The 23938-nt window shown below is 50.6% G+C and overlaps 1 protein-coding gene across 1 annotated transcript; it reads left to right on the top strand.

Annotated features, from left to right (window-relative positions):
- The first annotated feature begins 3196 nt into the window (after window positions 1–3196).
- LOC122939645 (alanine aminotransferase 2-like) lies at window positions 3197–23214 on the top strand. Its single transcript, XM_044295770.1, has 12 exons — window positions 3197–3330; window positions 3561–3744; window positions 17019–17108; window positions 17204–17312; window positions 17486–17619; window positions 18527–18770; window positions 21175–21254; window positions 21340–21476; window positions 21554–21728; window positions 21825–21980; window positions 22254–22366; window positions 22442–23214. The coding sequence occupies exons 1-12, from the start codon at window positions 3218–3220 to the stop codon at window positions 22530–22532; spliced, it is 1626 nt and encodes a 541-aa protein (XP_044151705.1). The 5' UTR covers window positions 3197–3217; the 3' UTR covers window positions 22533–23214.
- Window positions 23215–23938: the final 724 nt, after the last annotated feature.

The raw sequence follows: 23938 nt of genomic DNA, 5'->3' as shown, positions 1-23938 counted from the left end.
GAAGTCAATGGAGGACGTGTTTGGTGAGTTTTGAATGTGGGTTTAGCTGCTGAAGTGGCAGATTTTAGCCATGGCTGGAAGATATGCCTGGGTAGTCCTCTCTGCCTCCTGCGCCTGTCCTTGTTGGTCCTCGCCCCCCCCCCCTGCTCCTCGACACCCCCCCCCCCCCCCCCCATGGGGTGTAATATATACAGAGGTGGAGGGGATTATACACATGAGGTGTAATATACAGAGACAGAGGGGATTATATGATGAGGTGTAATATACAGAGGTGGAGGGGATTATACACATGAGGTGGAGGGGATTATATGATGAGGGGTAATATGCAGAGGTGGAGGGGATTATATGATGAGGGGTAATATGCAGAGGTGGAGGGGATTATATGATGAGGGGTAATATGCAGAGGTGGAGGGGATTATATGATGAGGTGTAATATACAGAGGTGGAGGGGATTATATGATGAGGTGTAATATACAGAGGTGGAGGGGATTATACACATGAGGCGTAATATACAGAGGTGGAGGGGATTATATGATGGGGTGTAATATACAGAGGTGGAGGGGATTATATGATGAGGTGTAATATACAGAGGTGGAGGGGATTATATGATGAGGTGTAATATACAGAGGTGGAGGGGATTATACACATGAGGCGTAATATACAGAGGTGGAGGGGATTATATGATGGGGTGTAATATACAGAGGTGGAGGGGATTATATGATGAGGTGTAATATACAGAGGTGGAGGGGATTATATGATGAGGTGTAATATACAGAGGTGGAGGGGATTATATGATGAGGTGTAATATACAGAGGTGGAGGGGATTATACACATGAGGCGTAATATACAGAGGTGGAGGGGATTATATGATGGGGTGTAATATACAGAGGTGGAGGGGATTATATGATGAGGTGTAATACACAGAGGTGGAGGGGATTATATGATGAGGTGGAGGGGATTATATGATGAGGGGTAATATACAGAGGTGGAGGGGATTATATGATGAGGTGTAATATACAGAGGCGGAGGGGATTATATGATGAGGTGTAATATACAGAGGTGGAGGGGATTATACACATGAGGTGGAGGGGATTATATGATGAGGGGTAATATGCAGAGGTGGAGGGGATTATATGATGAGGGGTAATATGCAGAGGTGGAGGGGATTATATGATGAGGGGTAATATGCAGAGGTGGAGGGGATTATATGATGAGGGGTAATATGCAGAGGTGGAGGGGATTATATGATGAGGTGTAATATACAGAGGTGGAGGGGATAATATGATGGAGCGTAATATACAGAGGTGGAGGGGATTATATGATGAGGTGTAATATACAGAGGTGGAGGGGATTATATGATGAGGTGTAATATACAGAGGTGGAGGGGATTATACACATGAGGCGTAATATACAGAGGTGGAGGGGATTATATGATGGGGTGTAATATACAGAGGTGGAGGGGATTATATGATGAGGTGTAATATACAGAGGTGGAGGGGATTATATGATGAGGGGTAATATACAGAGGTGGAGGGGATTATATGATGAGGGGTAATATACAGAGGCGGAGGGGATTATACACATGAGGTGTAATATACAGAGGTGGAGGGGATTATATGATGGGGTGTAATATACAGAGGTGGAGGGGATTATATGATGAGGTGTAATATGCAGAGGTGGAGGGGATTATATGATGGGGGGTAATATACAGAGGTGGAGGGGATTATATGATGGGGTGTAATATACAGAGGTGGAGGGGATTATATGATGAGGTGGAGGGGATTATATGATGAGGTGTAATATACAGAGGTGGAGGGGATTATATGATGAGGTGTAATATACAGAGGTGGAGGGGATTATATGATGAGGTGTAATATACAGAGGTGGAGGGGATTATATGATGAGGTGTAATATACAGAGGTGGAGGGGATTATATGATGGGGTGTAATATACAGAGGTGGAGGGGATTATACACATGAGGCGTAATATACAGAGGTGGAGGGGATTATATGATGGGGTGTAATATACAGAGGTGGAGGGGATTATATGATGAGGTGTAATATACAGAGGTGGAGGGGATTATACACATGAGGCGTAATATACAGAGGTGGAGGGGATTATATGATGGGGTGTAATATACAGAGGTGGAGGGGATTATATGATGAGGTGTAATATACAGAGGTGGAGGGGATTATATGATGAGGGGTAATATACAGAGGTGGAGGGGATTATATGATGAGGTGTAATATACAGAGGTGGAGGGGATTATATGATGGGGTGTAATATACAGAGGTGGAGGGGATTATATGATGGGGTGGAGGGGATTATATGATGGGGTGTAATATACAGAGGTGGAGGGGATTATATGATGAGGTGTAATATACAGAGGTGGAGGGGATTATATGATGAGGTGTAATATACAGAGGTGGAGGGGATTATATGATGAGGTGTAATATACAGAGGTGGAGGGGATTATATGATGGGTGTAATATACAGAGGTGGAGGGGATTATATGATGAGGTGTAATATACAGAGGTGGAGGGGATTATATGATGGGTGTAATATACAGAGGTGGAGGGGATTATATGATGGGTGAGATACAGAGGTGGGGGATTATATGATGGGTGGAGGGGATTATATGATGGGGTGTAATATACAGAGGTGGAGGGGATTATATGATGAGGTGTAATATACAGAGGTGGAGGGGATTATATGATGAGGTGTAATATACAGAGGTGGAGGGGATTATATGATGAGGTGTAATATACAGAGGTGGAGGGGATTATATGATGAGGTGTAATATACAGAGGTGGAGGGGATTATATGATGAGGTGTAATATACAGAGGTGGAGGGGATTATACGATGAGGTGTAATATACAGAGGTGGAGGGGATTATATGATGAGGGGTAATACGCAGAGGTGGAGGGGATTATATGATGAGGTGTAATACACAGAGGTGGAGGGGATTATATGATGAGGTGTAATATGCAGAGGTGGAGGGGATTATATGATGAGGGGTATGACTATTATATGATAGAGGTAGGTGTATATATGTGGTGCAGTGGGCACAGTTGGCAGCGGTCCAGTGGGGTGTTACCCTGCAGATGCAGTTTCCCGGGCTCTGCAGGTGTTTGCACCATGGCCAGTAGGAGAAAGTCCCTGTTGCTTCAGATTATCCTGCAGTGACTTGCCCCAGAGCAGGGAGGGAGGGGGCAGATGGCGGGGCGTCCCCTCTCCTATATAGAAGCACCGGCGGCGCAGAGTCGGCAGAGTCGGTGTGTGGAGCAGGTTCCAGGACCGGTTCTTCCAGTGAGTGCACACGTGTGGCAGTGAGTGCACCCTCAGCCCTCCCCCCCCCCCCCCCCCCCCTCTTCCGTCTCGTCCTCGCTGCTCTTAGATTCTTGCATTGTGTCTCTTGTGACTCATCTGCTGACAACTACCTCCTCTGCTCCGGTTCTAGACCCTGGGTTGTCATGAGTCTGCGGCGTCTTGTGGGGCCCTCTGGGGTTTGGGGGGGCCGCTCTGCTGCACTCAGTGCCCCTCGTTTGTCTTCCTTCAGGTCTCATTCAGGAACCCAGCTGGCAGAACAGAACCAGAACAGAATGCTGAGGATGTCTGAGAACGGGGCACAGGAGCGGATCCTGAACCTGGCGTCCATGAACCCCGCCATCAAGAGGGTGGAGTACGCCGTGCGGGGCCCCATCGTCACCAGGGCCGTGGAGCTGGAGAAGGAGCTGCAGCAGGTAGGGACGGAGGGCTCCGCAGGGGAGGATGAGGGGTACGAGGCGTAGTCCTGCCTCAGTACTGACTGCAGGAGGTGTGCTGTGCCTCGCACCTCAGTACTGACTGCAGGAGGTGTGCTGTGCCTCGTACTTCAGTACTGACTGCAGGAGGTGTGCTGTGCCTCGTACCTCAGTACTGACTGCAGGAGGTGTGCTGTGCCTCGTACCTCAGTACTGACTGCAGGAGGTGTGCTGTGCCTCGTACCTCAGTACTGACTGCAGGAGGTGTGCTGTGCCTCGTACCTCAGTACTGACTGCAGGAGGTGTGCTGTGCCTCGTACCTCAGTACTGACTGCAGGAGGTGTGCTGTGCCTCGTACCTCAGTACTGACTGCAGGAGGTGTGCTGTGCCTCGTACCTCAGTACTGACTGCAGGAGGTGTGCTGTGCCTTGTACCTCAGTACTGACTGCAAGAGCTGTGCTGTGCCTCATACATCAGTGTGCTGTGCCTCGTACCTCAGTACTGACAGTTGTCCGCTGCTGGAAGCCCCACGTTTACACTGTAGTCAGGAAGTGAGGTTTGAGGCATCTGCAGTGTTGGAGGCACAGATGGCTCTCAGATGTGGATAGTACACAGTGAGCGGCCGGGCAGTGGTCCCCTCAGTCCCCGGGGCCTCTGCTGTGTTACTTTAGGGAGAGGCGCGTGAACGCCCCCAGCCCTTCCACCCCCTCTTATTTGGGGTCCTATACATGCGGCAGGGGTGGTGCATATGGCCGGTCTTATTCGCTGACCCGTGCCCCCGCTTATGACGCCTAATGTGTGTATCTGGGGGTCATTCACCTCGTCCTCCGCACGGACAACAAACCTGCCTGCTGCTCCCACTGCTACATCACTGCTATTCTACCACATTAATGCCGCCATCACAGCATAGTTCCTCATTACACCCTGTAACTCCTAGCTCTGCTATTCCAGACCACTGCACCCTGTAATGCACAGCTCTGCTATTCCAGTATGACACCACTGCACCCTGTAATGCACAGCTCTGCTATTCCAGACCACTGCACCCTGTAATGCACAGCTCTGCTATTCCAGTATGACACCACTGCACCTTGCAATACACAGCTCTGCTATTCCAGTATGACACCACTGCACCCTGTAATGCACAGCTCTGCTATTCCAGTATGACACCACTGCACCTTGTAATGCACAGCTCTGCTATTCCAGTATGACACCACTGCACCTTGTAATACACAGCTCTGCTATTCCAGTATGACACCACTGCACCCTGTAACTCCTAGCTCTGCTATTCCAGACCACTGCACCCTGTAATGCACAGCTCTGCTATTCCAGTATGACACCACTGCACCTTGCAATACACAGCTCTGCTATTCCAGTATGACACCACTGCACCTTGTAATGCACAGCTCTGCTATTCCAGTATGACACCACTGCACCTTGTAATACACAGCTCTGCTATTCCAGTATGACACCACTGCACCCTGTAACTCCTAGCTCTGCTATTCCAGACCACTGCACCCTGTAATGCACAGCTCTGCTATTCCAGTATGACACCACTGCACCTTGCAATACACAGCTCTGCTATTCCAGTATGACACCACTGCACCCTGTAATGCACAGCTCTGCTATTCCAGTATGACACCACTGCACCCTGTAATGCACAGCTCTGCTATTCCAGTATGACACCACTGCACCCTATAATACACAGCTCTGCTATTCCAGTATGACACCACTGCACCCTGTAATGCACAGCTCTGCTATTCCAGTATGACACCACTGCACCCTGTAATACACAGCTCTGCTATTCCAGTATGACACCACTGCACCCTGTAATGCACAGCTCTGCTACTCCAGTATGACACCACTGCACCCTGTAATACACAGCGCTGCTATTCCAGTATGACACCACTGCACCCTGTAATACACAGCTCTGCTATTCCAGTATGACACCACTGCACCCTGTAATGCACAGCTCTGCTATTCCAGTATGACACCACTTCACCCTGTAATGCACAGCCCTGCTATTCCAGTATGACACCACTGCACCCTGTAATGCACAGCTCTGCTATTCCAGTATGACACCACTGCACCCTGTAATACACAGCTCTGCTATTCCAGTATGACACCACTGCACCCTGTAATGCACAGCTCTGCTATTCCAGTATGACACCACTGCACCCTGTAATGCACAGCTCTGCTATTCCAGTATGACACCACTGCACCCTGTAATACACAGCTCTGCTATTCCAGTATGACACCACTGTACCCTGTATTACACAGCTCTGCTATTCCAGTATGACACCACTGCACCCTGTATTGCACAGCTCTGCTATTCCAGTATGACACCACTGTACCCTGTATTACACAGCTCTGCTATTCCAGTATGAGACCACTGCACCCTGTAATACACAGCTCTGCTATTCCAGTATGACACCACTGCACCCTATAATACACAGCTCTGCTATTCCAGTATGATACCACTGCACCCTGCAATACACAGCTCTGCTATTCCAGTATGACACCACTGCACCCTGTAATGCACAGCTCTGCTATTCCAGTATGACACCACTGCACCCTATAATACACAGCTCTGCTATTCCAGTATGACACCACTGCACCCTGCAATACACAGCTCTGCTATTCCAGTATGACACCACTGCACCCTGTATTACACAGCTCTGCTATTCCAGTATGACACAACTACACCCTGTAATACACAGCTCTGCTATTCCAGTATGACACCACTGCACCCTGTAATGCACAGCCCTGCTATTCCAGTATGACACCACTGCACCCTGTAATGCACAGCTCTGCTATTCCAGTATGACACCACTGCACCCTGTAATGCACAGCTCTGCTATTCCAGTATGACACCACTGCACCCTGTAATGCACAGCTCTGCTATTCCAGTATGACACCACTGCACCTTGCAATACACAGCTCTGCTATTCCAGTATGACACCACTGCACCCTGTATTACACAGCTCTGCTATTCCAGTATGATACCACTGCACCTTGCAATACACAGCTCTGCTATTCCAGTATGACACCACTGCACCTTGCAATACACAGCTCTGCTATTCCAGTATGACACCACTGCACCCTGTAATACTCAGCCCTGCTACTCCAGTATGACACTACTGCACCCTGCAATACACAGCTCTGCTATTCCAGTATGACACCACTGTACCCTGTATTACACAGCTCTGCTATTCCAGTATGACACTACTGCACCCTGCAATACACAGCTCTGCTATTCCAGTATGACACCACTGCACCCTGTAATACACAGCTCTGCTATTCCAGTATGACACCACTGCACCCTGTAATGCACAGCTCTGCTATTCCAGTATGACACCACTGCACCCTGTAATGCACAGCTCTGCTATTCCAGTATGACACCACTGCACCCTGTAATGCACAGCTCTGCTATTCCAGTATGACACCACTGCACCCTGTAATGCACAGCTCTGCTATTCCAGACCACTACACCCTGTAATGCACAGCTCTGCTATTCCAGTATGACACCACTGCACCCTGTAATGCACAGCTCTGCTATTCCAGTATGACACCACTGCACCCTGTAATACACAGCGCTGCTATTCCAGTATGACACCACTGTACCCTGTATTACACAGCTCTGCTATTCCAGTATGACACCACTGCACCCTGTAATGCACAGCTCTGCTATTCCAGTATGACACCACTGCACCCTGTAATACACAGCACTGCTATTCCAGTATGACACCACTGCACCCTGTAATACACAGCTCTGCTATTCCAGTATGACACCACTGCACCCTGTATTACACAGCTCTGCTATTCCAGTATGACACCACTGCACCCTGTAATGCACAGCTCTGCTATTCCAGTATGACACCACTGCACCCTGTAATGCACAGCTCTGCTATTCCAGTATGAGACCACTGCACCCTGTAATGCACAGCTCTGCTATTCCAGTATGACACCACTGCACCCTGTAATACACAGCTCTGCTATTCCAGTATGACACCACTGCACCCTGTATTACACAGTTCTGCTATTCCAGTATGACACCACTGCACCCTGTATTACACAGCTCTGCTATTCCAGTATGATACCACTGCACCCTGTAATACACAGCTCTGCTATTCCAGTATGAGACCACTGCACCCTGTAATGCACAGCTCTGCTATTCCAGTATGACACCACTGCACCCTGTAATACACAGCTCTGCTATTCCAGTATGACACCACTGCACCCTGTATTACACAGCTCTGCTATTCCAGTATGACACCACTGCACCCTGTAATGCACAGCTCTGCTATTCCAGTATGACACCACTGCACCCTGTAATGCACAGCTCTGCTATTTCAGGGTTGCTCTGACAGCATCACATGTATAAAGGGGAACTTGCGGCTGCCGTCCTCCGGAGGACTCGGCTCCTCTGTTCTGCTGACGTCTCCTCTTCCTCCTGCACCTCATAACAGGCCGGAGGGCTGAGGGCCAAGAATCTGCCCCTGGCTCTGGCGCGGCTGCCCCTGGCTCTGGCGCGGCTGCCCCTGGCTCTGGCGCGGCTGCCCCCGGCCCCGGCTCTTGCGCGGCTGCCCACATTTCCAATGACAGTCTCCATTCTCCTGTTTTTAGGTATGTGTCAGTCTTCACTGTAGTTCTAGCATTCTGTTCATGAACCAGATAGCACTGGATGAACATGGCACGGAATTCTGGGAGCGAGGTGACTGGCGGACCCTCAGATTTTCTCCTTCTGTTGCTGATCTTCGGTGAAGCAGTTTGGGGGTTTGTGGATCTTGGGCCCCGGACTGACGGTCAGTCTTAACCCCGCGTGGGTTAGTGGGCAGCCGCCAGGACCATGTGGCCCCCGGAATGTGAGGGATAGTGAGGGCTGCTCCCAGAATTCCTGGCGTTCCTTTCTTCCCTCATCGCTATTCATTGCCATGGTAACTAGGACGGTCCATTCAGCCGGACAAGACTTTTGTGCTGGGGGCCACACTTAACCCCTGAAGCCCCAGGCAGGGTCGATCTCCCCACCATATTCCCGCGAGTGCGGGTGTCACTAGCTGGGTCCGGATCTGGGGGGTCCTGAATCAGACTTGGTGTTGAATTCCTCACCAAGATCGCTGCTTGCTGTCAGTGACTGGAAAGATTAGCAGCTAAACATTAAAAGTGGGTCTTGGTCTGTTCCCAGTTTCACAGGTGGTACCTGCACCGACACACTGTAACAGCTGATGCTGTGTTCATCTGAGAGGATTGTCTGCACTGATGCATTGTATGAACAGAACTAGGTCTGAGTGTAACCTCTAAAGGTTTCATTCACTGACAACAAGCTGAGATTATGAACTTAAATCCAGTCGGTTATGAAGCTCCAGATTGCTTCATGTACAGGACTACGCCGGCCCTTTAAAGGGGCACTCCAGCTTTCTCATTGACTTTATTCAATTTCTCATATTTTCAAGATCTGCTTGCTGTCAGCTACAATGTATCAGTCTAGAGTCCGGAGCATTGTCCGCACTGATACAGACCAGAACCAGCTATGAACAGGTTCACTGACAGCAAGCAGAGGTCCACAGTCCATTAGGAGCTGCAGACCCAGTGTGGTCTGCCGTCCTCCGCTGGTCACACGCCCGCTGCAGCCATTCCTCTGACTCAGGGGTCGTGTCGCTGGCACCAGGATACGGTTGTGTCTCACATTAGTAATGCCCACTGGCACCAGGATATGGTCGGGTCTCACACTAGTAATGCCCACTGGCACCAGGATATGGTCGGGTCTCACACTAGTAATGCCCACTGGCACCAGGATATGGTCGGGTCTCATACTAGTAATGCCCACTGGCACCAGGATATGGTCGGGTCTCATACTAGTAATGCCCACTGGCACCAGGATATGGTCGGGTCTCACACTAGTAATGCCCACTGGCACCAGGATATGGTCGGGTCTCACACTAGTAATGCCCACTGGCACCAGGATATGGTCGGGTCTCACACTAGTAATGCCCACTGGCACCAGGATATGGTCGGGTCTCACACTAGTAATGCCCACTGGCACCAGGATATGGTCGGGTCTCATACTAGTAATGCCCACTGGCACCAGGATATGGTCGGGTCTCACACTAGTAATGCCCACTGGCACCAGGATATGGTTGGGTCTCACACTAGTAATGCCCACTGGCACCAGGATATGGTCGGGTCTCACACTAGTAATGCCCACTGGCACCAGGATATGGTCGGGTCTCACACTAGTAATGCCCACTGGCACCAGGATACGGTTGGGTCTCACACTAGTAATGCCCACTGGCACCAGGATATGGTCGGGTCTCACACTAGTAATGCCCACTGGCACCAGGATATGGTCGGGTCTCATACTAGTAATGCCCACTGGCACCAGGATATGGTCGGGTCTCACACTAGTAATGCCCACTGGCACCAGGATATGGTTGGGTCTCACACTAGTAATGCCCACTGGCACCAGGATATGGTCGGGTCTCACACTAGTAATGCCCACTGGCACCACGATGCGGTCACTTCTACTCTGGCATCAGGGTACATTAGAGTCTTGCACTGGTAATGATTTCTGGCACCAGGATACGGTCGTGTCTCGCACTAGTGCGATAGTGACGTCACGTGTCTCGTACCTGGGCGCTGACGGTGATAACGGCGCTGCGCGGCGGTTGGCTGCCGATTCTCACACCCCTGTGTTTGCTCAGAATTAATAAGTGATCTCCTCAATTTCACTTGCACTGGAGATAAACTTCTGCTGACTGCAGAGACGCCCAGGAATGTGACTGGTGGACGGGCAGAGATCAGGGGGGACTGGGTGCCCTCTGTACCCATCCTCTGCGTGCATCGCCACTTAACCTCTTAACTCCCAAACAAGACTGACTTACAGCAAAGTTAGAGAGACGTGGTACTGTGCAGTGTATATATACAGGAGAGAAGTGGTACTGTGCAGTGTGTATATACAGGAGAAGTGGTACTGTGCAGTGTATATATACAGGAGAGAAGTGGTACTGTGCAGTGTATATATACAGGAGAGAAGTGGTACTGTGCAGTGTGTATATACAGGAGAAGTGGTACTGTGCAGTGTATATATACAGGAGAGGAGTGGTACTGTGCAGTGTGTATATACAGGAGAAGTGGTACTGTGCAGTGTATATATACAGGAGAAGTGGTACTGTGCAATGTGTATATACAGGACAGGAGTGGTACTGTGCAGTGTATATATACAGGAGAGGAGTGGTACTGTGCAGTGTATATACAGGAGAGGAGTGGTACTGTGCAGGAGAGGAGTGGTACTGTGCAGTGTATATATACAGGAGAGAAGTGGTACTGTGCAGTGTATATATACAGGAGAAGTGGTACTGTGCAGTGTATATATACAGGAGAAGTGGTACTGTGCAATGTGTATATACAGGACAGGAGTGGTACTGTGCAGTGTATATATACAGGAGAGGAGTGGTACTGTGCAGTGTATATATACAGGAGAGGAGTGGTACTGTGCAGTGTGTATATACAGGAGAAGTGGTACTGTGCAGTGTGTATATACAGGAGGAGTGGTACTGTGCAATGTGTATATACAGGAGAGGAGTGGTACTGTGCAGTGTATATATACAGGAGAAGTGGTACTGTGCAGTGTGTATATACAGGAGAAGTGGTACTGTGCAGTGTGTATATACAGGAGGAGTGGTACTGTGCAATGTGTATATATACAGGAGAGGAGTGGTACTGTGCAGTGTATATATACAGGAGAGGAGTGGTACTGTGCAGTGTATATATACAGGAGAGAAGTGGTACTGTGCAGTGTGTATATACAGGAGGAGTGGTACTGTGCAATGTGTATATACAGGAGAGGAGTGGTACTGTGCAGTGTGTATATACAGGAGAGGAGTGGTACTGTGCAGTGTATATATACAGGAGAGGAGTGGTACTGTGCAGTGTATATATACAGGAGAGGAGTGGTACTGTGCAGTGTATATATACAGGAGAGGAGTGGTACTGTGCAGTGTGTATATACAGGAGGAGTGGTACTGTGCAGTGTGTATATACAGGAGAGGAGTGGTACTGTGCAATGTGTATATACAGGAGAGGAGTGGTACTGTGCAGTGTGTATATACAGGAGGAGTGGTACTGTGCAGTGTGTATATATATATATATACAGGAGAGGAGTGGTACTGTGCGGTGTATATATATATATATATATATATATATACAGGAGGGGAGGTACTGGGCGGTGTATATATATATATATATATATATATATATATATATACAGGAGAAGTGGTACTGTGCGGGTATATATATATATATATATATATATATATATATATATATACAGGAGAGGAGTGGTACTGTGCGGTGTATATATATATATATATATATATACAGGAGGGGAGGTACTGGGCGGTATATATATATATATATACAGGAGGGGAGGTACTGGGCGGTATATATATATATATATATATATATATATATATATATATATATATATATATATATATATATATATATATATACAGGAGAGGAGTGGTACTGTGCGGTATATATATATATACAGGAGAGGAGTGGTACTGTGCGGTGTATATATATATATATACAGGAGAGAAGTGGTACTGTGCGGTATATATATATATACAGGAGAGGAGTGGTACTGTGCGGTATATATATATACAGGAGAGGAGTGGTACTGTGCAGTATATATATATATATATATATATATATACAGGAGGGGAGGTACTGTGCGGTATATATATATATACAGGAGAGGAGTGGTACTGTGCGGTGTATATATATATACAGGAGGGGAGGTACTGGGCGGTATAATTATACACAGTACAGACCAGAAGTTTGGACGCACTTTCTTCTCATTCAAAGAGTTTTCTTTATTTTCATGACTATGACAATTGTAGATTCGCACTGAAGGCATCAAAACTATGAATTATCACATGTGGAATTATATACATAACAAACAAGTGTGAAACAACTGAAAATATGTCATATTCTAGGTTCTTCACAGTAGCCACCTTCTGCTTTGATCACTGCTTTGCACACTCTTGGCATTCTCTTGATGAGCTCCAGAGGTAGTCACCTGAAATGGTCTTCACTTCACAGGTGTGCCCTGTCAGGTGTAATAAGTGGGATTTCTTGCCTTATAAATGGGGTTGGGACCATCAGTTGCGTTGTGGAGAAGTCAGGTGGATACACAGCTGATAGTCCTACTGAATAGACTGTTAGAATTTGTATTATGGCAAGAAAAAAGCAGCTAAGTAAAGAAAAACGAGTGGCCATCATTACTTTAAGAAATGAAGGTCAGTCAGTCCGAAAAATTGGGAAAACTTTGAAAGTGTCCCCAAGTGCAGTCACAAAAACCATCAAGCGCTACAAAGAAACTGGCTCACATGCGGACCTCCCCAGGAAAGGAAGACCAAGAGTCACCTCTGCTGCGGAGGAGAAGTTCATCCGAGTCACCAGCCTCAGAAATCGCAGGTTAACAGCAGCTCAGATTAGAGACCAGGTCAATGCCACACAGAGTTCTAGCAGCAGACACATCTCTAGAACAACTGTTAGGAGGAGACTGTGTGAATCAGGCCTTCATGGTAGAAGATCTGCTAGGAGACCACTGCTAAGGACAGGCAACAAGCAGAAGAGACTTGTTTGGGCTAAAGAACACAAGGAATGGACATTAGACCAGTGGAAATCTGTGCTTTGGTCTGATGAGTCCAAATGTGAGATCTTTGGTTCCAACCACCGTGTCTTTGTGCGACGCAGAAAAGGTGACCGGATGGACTCTACATGCCTGGTTCCCACCGTGAAGCATGGAGGAGGAGGTGTGATGGTGTGGGGGGGCTTTGCTGGTGACACTGTTGGGGCATACTGAACCAGCATGGCTACCACAGCATCTTGCAGCGGCATGCTATTCCATCCGGTCTGCGTTTAGTTGGACCATCATTTATTTTTCAACAGGACAATGACCCCAAACACCTCCAGGCTGTGTAAGGGCTATTTGACCATGAAGGAGAGTGATGGGGTGCTGCGCCAGATGACCTGGCCTCCACAGTCACCGGACCTGAACCCAATCGAGATGGTTTGGGGTGAGCTGGACCGCAGAGTGAAGGCAAAAGGGCCAACAAGAGCTAAGCATCTCTGGGAACTCCTTCAAGACTGTTGGAAGGCCATTTCAGGTGACTACCTCTTGAAGCTCATCAAGAGAATGCCAAGAGTGTGCAAAGCAGTAATCAGAGCAAAAGGTGGCTACTGTGAAGAACCTAGAATATGACATATTTTCAGTTGTTTCACACTTTTTTGTTATGTATATAATTCCACATGTGATAATTCATAGTTTTGATGCCTTCAGTGCGAATCTACAATTGTCATAGTCATGAAAATAAAGAAAACTCTGTGAATGAGAAGAAGGTGCGTCCAAACTTTTGGTCTGTACTGTGCAGTGTGTATATATACAGAATAAGAGCCGCTACTGAGGATTACACCCAGTATACAGGACAGGAGAAGTGGTACTGTGCAGTGTCCTTATGTGCAGGAGAGAAGTGGTACTGTGCAGTGTCCTTATGTGCAGGAGAGAAGTGGTACTGTGCAGTGTCCTTATATACAGGACAGGAGAAGTGGTACTGTGCAGTGTCCTTATATACAGGACAGGAGAAGTGGTACTGTGCAGTGTCCTTATATACAGGACAGGAGAAGTGGTACTGTGCAGTGTCCTTATATACAGGACAGGAGAAGTGGTACTGTGCAGTGTCCTTATATACAGAGAGAAGTGGTACTGTGCAGTGTCCTTGTATACAGGACAGGAGAAGTGGTACTGTGCAGTGTCCTTATATACAGGACAGGAGAAGTGGTACTGTGCAGTGTCCTTATATACAGAGAGAAGTGGTACTGTGCAGTGTCCTTGTATACAGGACAGGAGAAGTGGTACTGTGCAGTGTCCTTATATCCAGGAGAGAAGTGGTACTGTGTAGTGTCCTTATATCCAGGAGAGAAGTGGTACTGTGTAGTGTCCTTATATCCAGGAGAGAAGTGGTACTGTGCAGTGTCCTTATATACAGGGGAGAAGTGGTACTGTGCAGTGTCCTTATATACAGGGGAGAAGTGGTACTGTGCAGTGTCCTTATATACAGGGGAGAAGTGGTACTGTGCAGTGTCCTTATATACAGGGGAGAAGTGGTACTGTGCAGTGTCCTTATATACAGGACAGGAGAAGTGGTACTGTGCAGTGTCCTTATATACAGAGAGAAGTGGTACTGTGCAGTGTCCTTATGTGCAGGGGAGAAGTGGTACTGTGCAGTGTCCTTATATACAGAGAGAAGTGGTACTGTGCAGTGTCCTTATGTGCAGGGGAGAAGTGGTACTGTGCAGTGTCCTTATATACAGGACAGGAGAAGTGGTACTGTGCAGTGTCCTTATATACAGGACAGGAGAAGTGGTACTGTGCAGTGTCCTTATATACAGGGGAGAAGTGGTACTGTGCAGTGTCCTTATATACAGGACAGGAGAAGTGGTACTGTGCAGTGTATATATACAGGACAGGAGAAGTGGTACTGTGCAGTGTCCTTATATACAGGACAGGAGAAGTGGTACTGTGCAGTGTCCTTATATACAGGGGAGAAGTGGTACTGTGCAGTGTCCTTATATACAGGACAGGAGAAGTGGTACTGTGCAGTGTCCTTATATACAGGGGAGAAGTGGTACTGTGCAGTGTCCTTATATACAGGACAGGAGAAGTGGTACTGTGCAGTGTCCTTATATACAGAGAGAAGTGGTACTGTGCAGTGTCCTTATGTGCAGGGGAGAAGTGGTACTGTGCAGTGTCCTTATGTGCAGGGGAGAAGTGGTACTGTGCAGTGTCCTTATATACAGGACAGGAGAAGTGGTACTGTGCAGTGTCCTTATATACAGGACAGGAGAAGTGGTACTGTGCAGTGTCCTTATATACAGGGGAGAAGTGGTACTGTGCAGTGTCCTTATATACAGGACAGGAGAAGTGGTACTGTGCAGTGTCCTTATATACAGGGGAGAAGTGGTACTGTGCAGTGTCCTTATATACAGGACAGGAGAAGTGGTACTGTGCAGTGTCCTTATATACAGAGAGAAGTGGTACTGTGCAGTGTCCTTATGTGCAGGGGAGAAGTGGTACTGTGCAGTGTCCTTATATACAGAGAGAAGTGGTACTGTGCAGTGTCCTTATGTGCAGGGGAGAAGTGGTACTGTGCAGTGTCCTTATATACAGGACAGGAGAAGTGGTACTGTGCAGTGTCCTTATATACAGGGGAGAAGTGGTACTGTGCAGTGTCCTTATATACAGGACAGGAGAAGTGGTACTGTGCAGTGTCCTTATGTGCAGGGGAGAAGTGGTACTGTGCAGTGTCCTTATGTGCAGGGGAGAAGTGGTACTGTGCAGTGTCCTTATGTGCAGGAGAGAAGTGGTACTGTGCAGTGTCCTTATGTGCAGGGGAGAAGTGGTACTGTGCAGTGTCCTTATATACAGGACAGGAGAAGTGGTACTGTGCAGTGTCCTTATATACAGGGGAGAAGTGGTACTGTGCAGTGTCCTTATATACAGGACAGGAGAAGTGGTACTGTGCAGTGTCCTTATGTGCAGGGGAGAAGTGGTACTGTGCAGTGTCCTTATGTGCAGGGGAGAAGTGGTACTGTGCAGTGTCCTTATGTGCAGGAGAGAAGTGGTACTGTGCAGTGTCCTTATGTGCAGGAGAGAAGTGGTACTGTGCAGTGTCCTTATGTGCAGGGGAGAAGTGGTACTGTGCAGTGTCCTTATATCCAGGAGAGAAGTGGTACTGTGCAGTGTCCTTATGTGCAGGGGAGAAGTGGTACTGTGCAGTGTCCTTATGTGCAGGAGAGAAGTGGTACTGTGCAGTGTCCTTATGTGCAGGGGAGAAGTGGTACTGTGCAGTGTCCTTATGTGCAGGGGAGAAGTGGTACTGTGCAGTGTCCTTATGTGCAGGAGAGAAGTGGTACTGTGCAGTGTCCTTATGTGCAGGGGAGAAGTGGTACTGTGCAGTGTCCTTATGTGCAGGAGAGAAGTGGTACTGTGCAGTGTCCTTATGTGCAGGGGAGAAGTGGTACTGTGCAGTGTCCTTATGTGCAGGGGAGAAGTGGTACTGTGCAGTGTCCTTGTATACAGGACAGGAGAAGTGGTACTGTGCAGTGTCCTTATATACAGAGAGAAGTGGTACTGTGCAGTGTCCTTATGTGCAGGGGAGAAGTGGTACTGTGCACTTGCAGTCTCTTATCGCCCACTTTCTGTTTCTTAGGGTGTGAAGAAGCCGTTTACCGAAGTCATTAAAGCAAACATTGGAGACGCTCACGCTATGGGCCAGAAGCCGCTCACTTACCTTAGACAGGTGAGGCTGCAGTACACGCGACTTCCCCCGGAGGAGCTGCAGTGTGAAGATGGCGGCCGTGTCTTCCTATGACCCGGGCTGTTTTCCTCTTGCAGGTCACCGCCCTCTGTTTGTACCCAGAGCTCCTGAATGACAATAAGTTCCCGGAGGACGTGAAGCAGAAGGCGGCGCGGATCCTGCAGGCGTGTGGGGGGAACAGCATTGGTGAGTGTGGCTGCGCGGCCTGTGGGCGGCTTCGCAGGAGCTTGGTATAGGCAGGAAGTGGCAGAGGAACTGGCAGACCTGTCCCTTCATGGTCAGATGCTGCCCCCATAGTGGCACATGGGAGAGGTTGGTTTCTTGTAGGTGGGGTGTTCACACTGTGTCCCTCCTCGCAGGCTCCTACACCGCCAGTGCAGGTATAGAGGTCATCCGCCAGGACGTGGCCAAGTACATAGAGAGGAGAGATGGCGGCATCGCTTGCAACCCCAACAATATTTTCCTGTCCACCGGTGCCAGCGACTCCATCATGGTAAGAAGCGGCCCCCGACTGAGCCCACACTCCCCCGTCCCTCCATCACATGACAGTGGAGCACGCGACTGTCCCCCGACATCTCCCCATCTCTGCTGCCTTTCTGAGATTTCACTTACCCTATTTTCCTTCTTCAACAGTTAGCACCTCTGCTTGTTGTCAGCAAATAGAAATAATTTAACTTTCATGGTCTGAAGGTCTGCCTTGACCTAGTCTTCATGAACGGTTAACCGACTGTAGAGGAGAACCCTGAATGTTTACATTCATTGACTATGGTGATCTGTATGGGGGTGATGGTGGTGGTGATCTGTATGGGGGGATGGTGATCTGTATGGGGGTGATGGTGGTGGTGATCTGTATGGGGGTGATGGTGATTTGTATGGTTATGCTCTGTATGGGGGGGATGATGGTGGTGATGGTTGGGGTGATTTGTATGCTGGTGGTAGTGGTGATCTGTATGGTGGTGATGATCTGGATGGAGATGATGAAGGTGGTACTGATGATACAGTGCAGCATGTGAATGGGGTCATTCATCTCCAGCAGACCGTCTGTGTTGGGGGGGGGGGGGGATGTTCCCTCGGGATGTTCTGTCCCTGGCAGTGCCCTCTGAGGTCCTGGCACCGCATTCCTTGGCCTCGCAGCCTCTTTGTTCGCTTCTCCTCTGGTTTCACTTCAGTTTTTTTTTTCTTCCTGTTCTTTTATTTTCTAAAAAACAAACAAAAGCAAATGTAACTCTGTAAGAAAGTGCATCACCCTGGAGGGTCTGACACCTTCTATATGAGCATGTAATGATGAGTTGTCAGGGGCTGCTCGTCCACAGGATCGGGGGGTGATTAACCCTTGTGGTGCTGTAGTCTGGAGGGAGAGCCGGTCTAATGGTTCCTCACCTCTGTGTCTTCTCCAACAGACGATGCTGAAGCTGCTGGTGTCGGGTCAGGGCAACTCTAGGACCGGTGTCCTCATCCCCATCCCCCAGTACCCCCTGTACTCCGCAGCACTGGCAGAGCTGGAAGCTGTGCAGGTGAACTACTACCTGGATGAGGAGAACTGCTGGGCGCTGGACATCAAGGAGCTGCGAAGAGCGCTGGCCGAGGCGAGGAGGCACTGTGACCCCAAGGTCCTGTGCATAATCAACCCGGGCAACCCTACAGGTACCACCATGATGAGACCCCTGTGATGGGGCAGCCTGGGGTCCCCGATGTCTGGTATATACCAAGCAGACTGAAGCCCCTGCTGATTGGGGGGGGGGGGGGGGGCCAATGGGATGGTGTCCCCGCCGTATATACCCGGCAGACTGAAGCCCATGCTGATGAGGGGGGGGGGGGGGGGGAGCCTGGGGTCCCCACTGTCTGGTATATATCAAGCAGACTGAAGCCCCCACTGATGGGGGGGCAGCCTGGTGTCCCCGCCGTATATATCCGGCAGACTGAAGCCCCTGCTGATGGGGGGGGGGGGGGCAGCCTGGGGTCCCCACTGTCTGGTATATACCCAGCAGACTGAAGCCCCTACTGATGGGGGGGGGCAGACTGGGGTCCCCACTGTCTGGTATATACCCAGCAGACTGAAGCCCCTACTGATGGGGGGGAAGACTGGGGTCCCCACTGTCTGGTATATACCCAGCAGACTGAAGCCCCTACTGATGGGGGGGGGGGGCGGCAGACTGGGGTCCCCACTGTCTGGTATATACCCAGCAGACTGAAGCCCCTACTGATGGGGGGGGGCAGACTGGGGTCCCCACTGTCTGGTATATACCCAGCAGACTGAAGCCCCTACTGATGGGGGGGAAGACTGGGGTCCCCACTGTCTGGTATATACCCAGCAGACTGAAGCCCCTACTGATGGGGGGGGGCAGACTGGGGTCCCCACTGTCTGGTATATACCCAGCAGACTGAAGCCCCTACTGATGGGGGGGAAGACTGGGGTCCCCACTGTCTGGTATATACCCAGCAGACTGAAGCCCCTACTGATGGGGGGGGGGGGGGGGGGGGGGCGGCAGACTGGGGTCCCCACTGTCTGGTATATACCCAGCAGACTGAAGCCCCTACTGATGGGGGGGGGGCAGACTGGGGTCCCCACTGTCTGGTATATACCCAGCAGACTGAAGCCCCTACTGATGGGGGGGAAGACTGGGGTCCCCACTGTCTGGTATATACCCAGCAGACTGAAGCCCCTACTGATGGGGGTGGGGGGGGGGGGGGGCGGCAGACTGGGGTCCCCACTGTCTGGTATATACCCAGCAGACTGAAGCCCCTACTGATGAGGGGGGGGGGGGCAGCCTGGGGTCCCCACTGTCTGGTATATACCCAGCAGACTGAAGCCCCTACTGATGAGGGGGGGGGGGGCAGCCTGGGGTCCCCACTGTCTGGTATATACCCAGCAGACTGAAGCCCCTACTGATGGGGGGGGGGGGGGGCGGCAGACTGGGGTCCCCACTGTCTGGTATATACCCAGCAGACTGAAGCCCCTACTGATGAGGGGGGGGGGGCAGCCTGGGGTCCCCACTGTCTGGTATATACCCAGCAGACTGAAGCCCCTACTGATGGGGGGGGCAGACTGGGGTCCCCACTGTCTGGTATATACCCAGCAGACTGAAGCCCCTACTGATGGGGGGGAAGACTGGGGTCCCCACTGTCTGGTATATACCCAGCAGACTGAAGCCCCTACTGATGGGGGTGGGGGGGGGGGCGGCAGACTGGGGTCCCCACTGTCTGGTATATACCCAGCAGACTGAAGCCCCTACTGATGAGGGGGGGGGGGGGGGCAGCCTGGGGTCCCCACTGTCTGGTATATACCCAGCAGACTGAAGCCCCTACTGATGAGGGGGGGGGGGGCAGCCTGGGGTCCCCACTGTCTGGTATATACCCAGCAGACTGAAGCCCCTACTGATGGGGGGGCAGACTGGGGTCCCCGATGTCTGGTATATACCAAGCAGACTGAAGCCCCTACTGATGGGGGGGGCAGACTGGGGTCCCCGATGTCTGGTATATACCAAGCAGACTGAAGCCCCTACTGATGGGGGGGCAGCCTGGTGTCCCCGCCGTATATATCCGGCAGACTGAAGCCCCTACTGATGGGGGGGCAGACTGGGGTCCCCACTGTCTGGTATATACCCAGCAGACTGAAGCCCCTACTGATGGGGGGGGGCAGACTGGGGTCCCCACTGTCTGGTATATAACCAGCAGACTGAAGCCCCTACTGATGGGGGGGCAGCCTGGTGTCCCCGCCGTATATATCCGGCAGACTGAAGCCCCTGCTGATGGGGGGGGGGGCAGCCTGGGGTCCCCACTATCTGGTATATACCCAGCAGACTGAAGCCCCTACTGATGGGGGGGCAGCCTGGTGTCCCCGCCGTATATATCCGGCAGACTGAAGCCCCTGCTGATGGGGGGGCAGACTGGGGTCCCCACTGTCTGGTATATACCCAGCAGACTGAAGCCCCTACTGATGGGGGGGCAGCCTGGTGTCCCCGCCGTATATATCCGGCAGACTGAAGCCCCTGCTGATGGGGGGCAGACTGGGGTTCTCGCTCTAAGTTTTGCCGTTTTCTTTCTTCAGGTCAGGTGCAGAGCAGGAAATGCATTGAGGACGTGATTCGCTTTGCTGCTGAAGAAAAACTTTTTCTCATGGCTGATGAGGTGAGTAGTCATGCCCCCCCACCACCACCCCCATTCTGCGGCACAGCCTGATATGAGGGGTCCCACTAACGTCTCTCTCCCATAGGTCTATCAGGACAATGTTTATGCCCAGGGCTGCTCCTTCCACTCCTTCAAGAAGGTTCTCTTTGAGATGGGCCCCAAGTTCTCTGATGTGGTGGAGTTGGTGTCCTTTCACTCCACCTCCAAGGGGTTCATGGGCGAGTGAGTACTAACGGCTCCATGGATATCTTGTGGGGAGTCCCCCCTGTTTGCACTGAACACCTTGTGTCTCCCCCCAGGTGTGGTTTCAGGGGCGGCTACATGGAAGTGGTCAACATGGACCCAGCAGTGAAGGAGCAGTTGACAAAGTTGGTGTCTGTGCGCCTGTGCCCCCCTGTTCCTGGGCAGGCTTTGCTAGATGTGATTATGAACCCCCCTCAACCTGAAGAGCCGTCCTACAAGCAGTATATGGCGGTAAGACCATAGGAAGCGTGCATGTGGAATGCTACTGGATGATGGGGCAATGGTGGCAAGAATGTGGACGATCACTCCATACGTCTTCACTTCCAGGAGAAACAAGCTGTGCTTGGTAATCTGGCAGAGAAGGCACGGCTGACGGAAGAGATCCTGAATCAAGCCCCTGGGATCCAGTGTAATCCTGTCCAGGGAGCCATGTACTCCTTCCCAAGAATTGAGATCCCAGAGCGAGCTGTCAAACTGGCCCAGGTAATGTTCGCAGCCATGAGTCCTGCACAGAATGTACGTCTAATCATTTCCTCTTTACCTGCCCCCATAATGTGGTCCATCACAAGGTGGAGAATGTATATCCAAGTGCTCTACAAGATGCCTCCAAGGACACATGGAGTTGGAGTAAGCCGTACATAAGGTGTATGGCCGCCTAACGTGCGGCCTGTGCCTTCCTAGCTTCATGGAGTCATCTCCTCTCCCTCCTGATTTCAGATGTTCAGTCCTCATGTCCATTTCTCATCCTTCTCCCAGGCTGAAGGTCAGGCCCCGGACATGTTCTTCTGTATGAAGCTGCTGGAAGAGACTGGAATTTGTGTTGTACCAGGAAGCGGGTTTGGCCAACGAGAGGGGACCCACCACTTCAGGTAGGCACAGAGCTGGTCTTGTGGGCTGGTGGCCTCTCGCCATCTTCACTTTGACTGAATTCCTTCTTCCCTCAGGATGACCATTCTCCCACCGACAGATAAGCTGAGGATCCTCCTGAAGCGGCTGAATGATTTCCACCAGAAGTTCATGCAGGAATACTCGTAGGCGAGGTCTGGGGCCTCCTCCTCCCAGGAGCCGCTGGGTAGACAGTGGGGGGCCTGTAGTTGGGGTCTTAATTTTTGGTAGTTCCCATTCTTGCACCTTATTCCTCTGTCCCCGTCCCTGTGAGCGCCCGGCGGCCTGCACCTTCCCCACCACCTGATCCCGATTCTGTTTCTCTCCCCAGAATTTCTGCATGTTTTGGGATTTAAGGCCATTTTAGAGCATGTTCTGGTAGTCGCAGACGCCTGGCTGATTGTACCGTACAATATCCTGCAGGTAATGCCCTGATTTACGGTATAATCAGAGGCGTGAGACAGGCACGTCTCGCTGTTCACCTTAAGTCACATGGTGCCTATGAACTGTGTGATGGGATCACTCGGGGGTGCCCCCCAATATCTGCCGCCTAGCGTCATACCCGCAGAGCCTTGACTGGATAATAGCCCCCCTGATGATGCTGCTATGCAAAATGTCTGAACCTGATTGTCCTCCCCCGGCCAGTGGAGGTGTCATGTACCAGGTCCCTCCTGGTGCGGTGGGTTAAGCGCCAAACCCAGATGTGCCAATTATCGCCCCCTGCTGGCGGGCAGTTTGTATACAATGAACACGGCCAGTGATTTGCTGCTGACAAGGGCTAATAATGTGCGATGTCTGAACTGTGATCAATAAAGAGAAAACTGTGACTGTCTGAAGCCTCACTGTTCAGTTATGCATCATACCCCCCAACAACTGTCCACGACACCTTCTACAGACTCTGCAATGTGTCGCTCCCATCCTCCCTGACCCCAGGAGCTCACAATCTAATCTCCCAGTCTCACAATGAATCACTCCCATCATCCCTCAGCACAGAATCTGGATGTTCTTGGTTAGCGCTGCGAGATAGCTGCTGATCCCCACCCTGACGGTGTACCCAGCGGATGCATCAAAGGGGCGTGGCCATATGGTGCATAGTGTGCAGGTGAGGAGGAGACAGGTCGGAGCTGGTGCAGCACCATTAATGTTCCCCTGAGATGCCCACTCCCCCCCCCCCCCCCCCAGGCTTCAAGACCCCCGAAATTCACCCAAGAGCTGATGCTGGGTGAGAGCTTCAGGGGGTAATGTTACCTCCCAAGCATCAGGTATAACTGCTGCCTCTGCACCCCTATTGCTGTAGAACTACAAGTCCCAGCAGCACGCCTCCAGTCACCATCTATACGGCTAGAAGTCCACATCCTCAGCATTTCTGAGGGATACATTTCCTGCACTGACACATTGTAACAAACTATTAGGCTGGGTTCACACGGGCGTCACATTTTGGCTCCGGATGCGTCCCGGGTGCATTGCGGCAAACCTGCGTGAGTAGGTACGCAATTGCAGTCAGTTTTGATTGCGTTCCGTTTTTATCGCGCGGGTGCAATGCGTTTTGTACGCGC

Source organism: Bufo gargarizans, chromosome 5 (genome assembly GCF_014858855.1).
Source record: "Bufo gargarizans isolate SCDJY-AF-19 chromosome 5, ASM1485885v1, whole genome shotgun sequence".
In the NCBI taxonomy this organism is placed as follows: Eukaryota; Metazoa; Chordata; class Amphibia; order Anura; family Bufonidae; genus Bufo; species Bufo gargarizans.
The sequence above is the reverse complement of the archived record's forward strand: the minus strand, read 5'-3'. Positions and strand labels throughout refer to the sequence as shown.

Coding starts and splice junctions, on each gene's coding strand:
- LOC122939645 (XM_044295770.1), top strand. CDS start 3,218: ATGGCGGGGCGTCCCCTCTCCTATATAGAAGCACCGGCGGCGCAGAGT. Junction 17,109..17,203: donor CGCTCACTTACCTTAGACAG/GTGAGGCTGCAG, acceptor TTCCTCTTGCAG/GTCACCGCCCTCTGTTTGTA. Junction 18,771..21,174: donor CAACCCGGGCAACCCTACAG/GTACCACCATGA, acceptor TTCTTTCTTCAG/GTCAGGTGCAGAGCAGGAAA.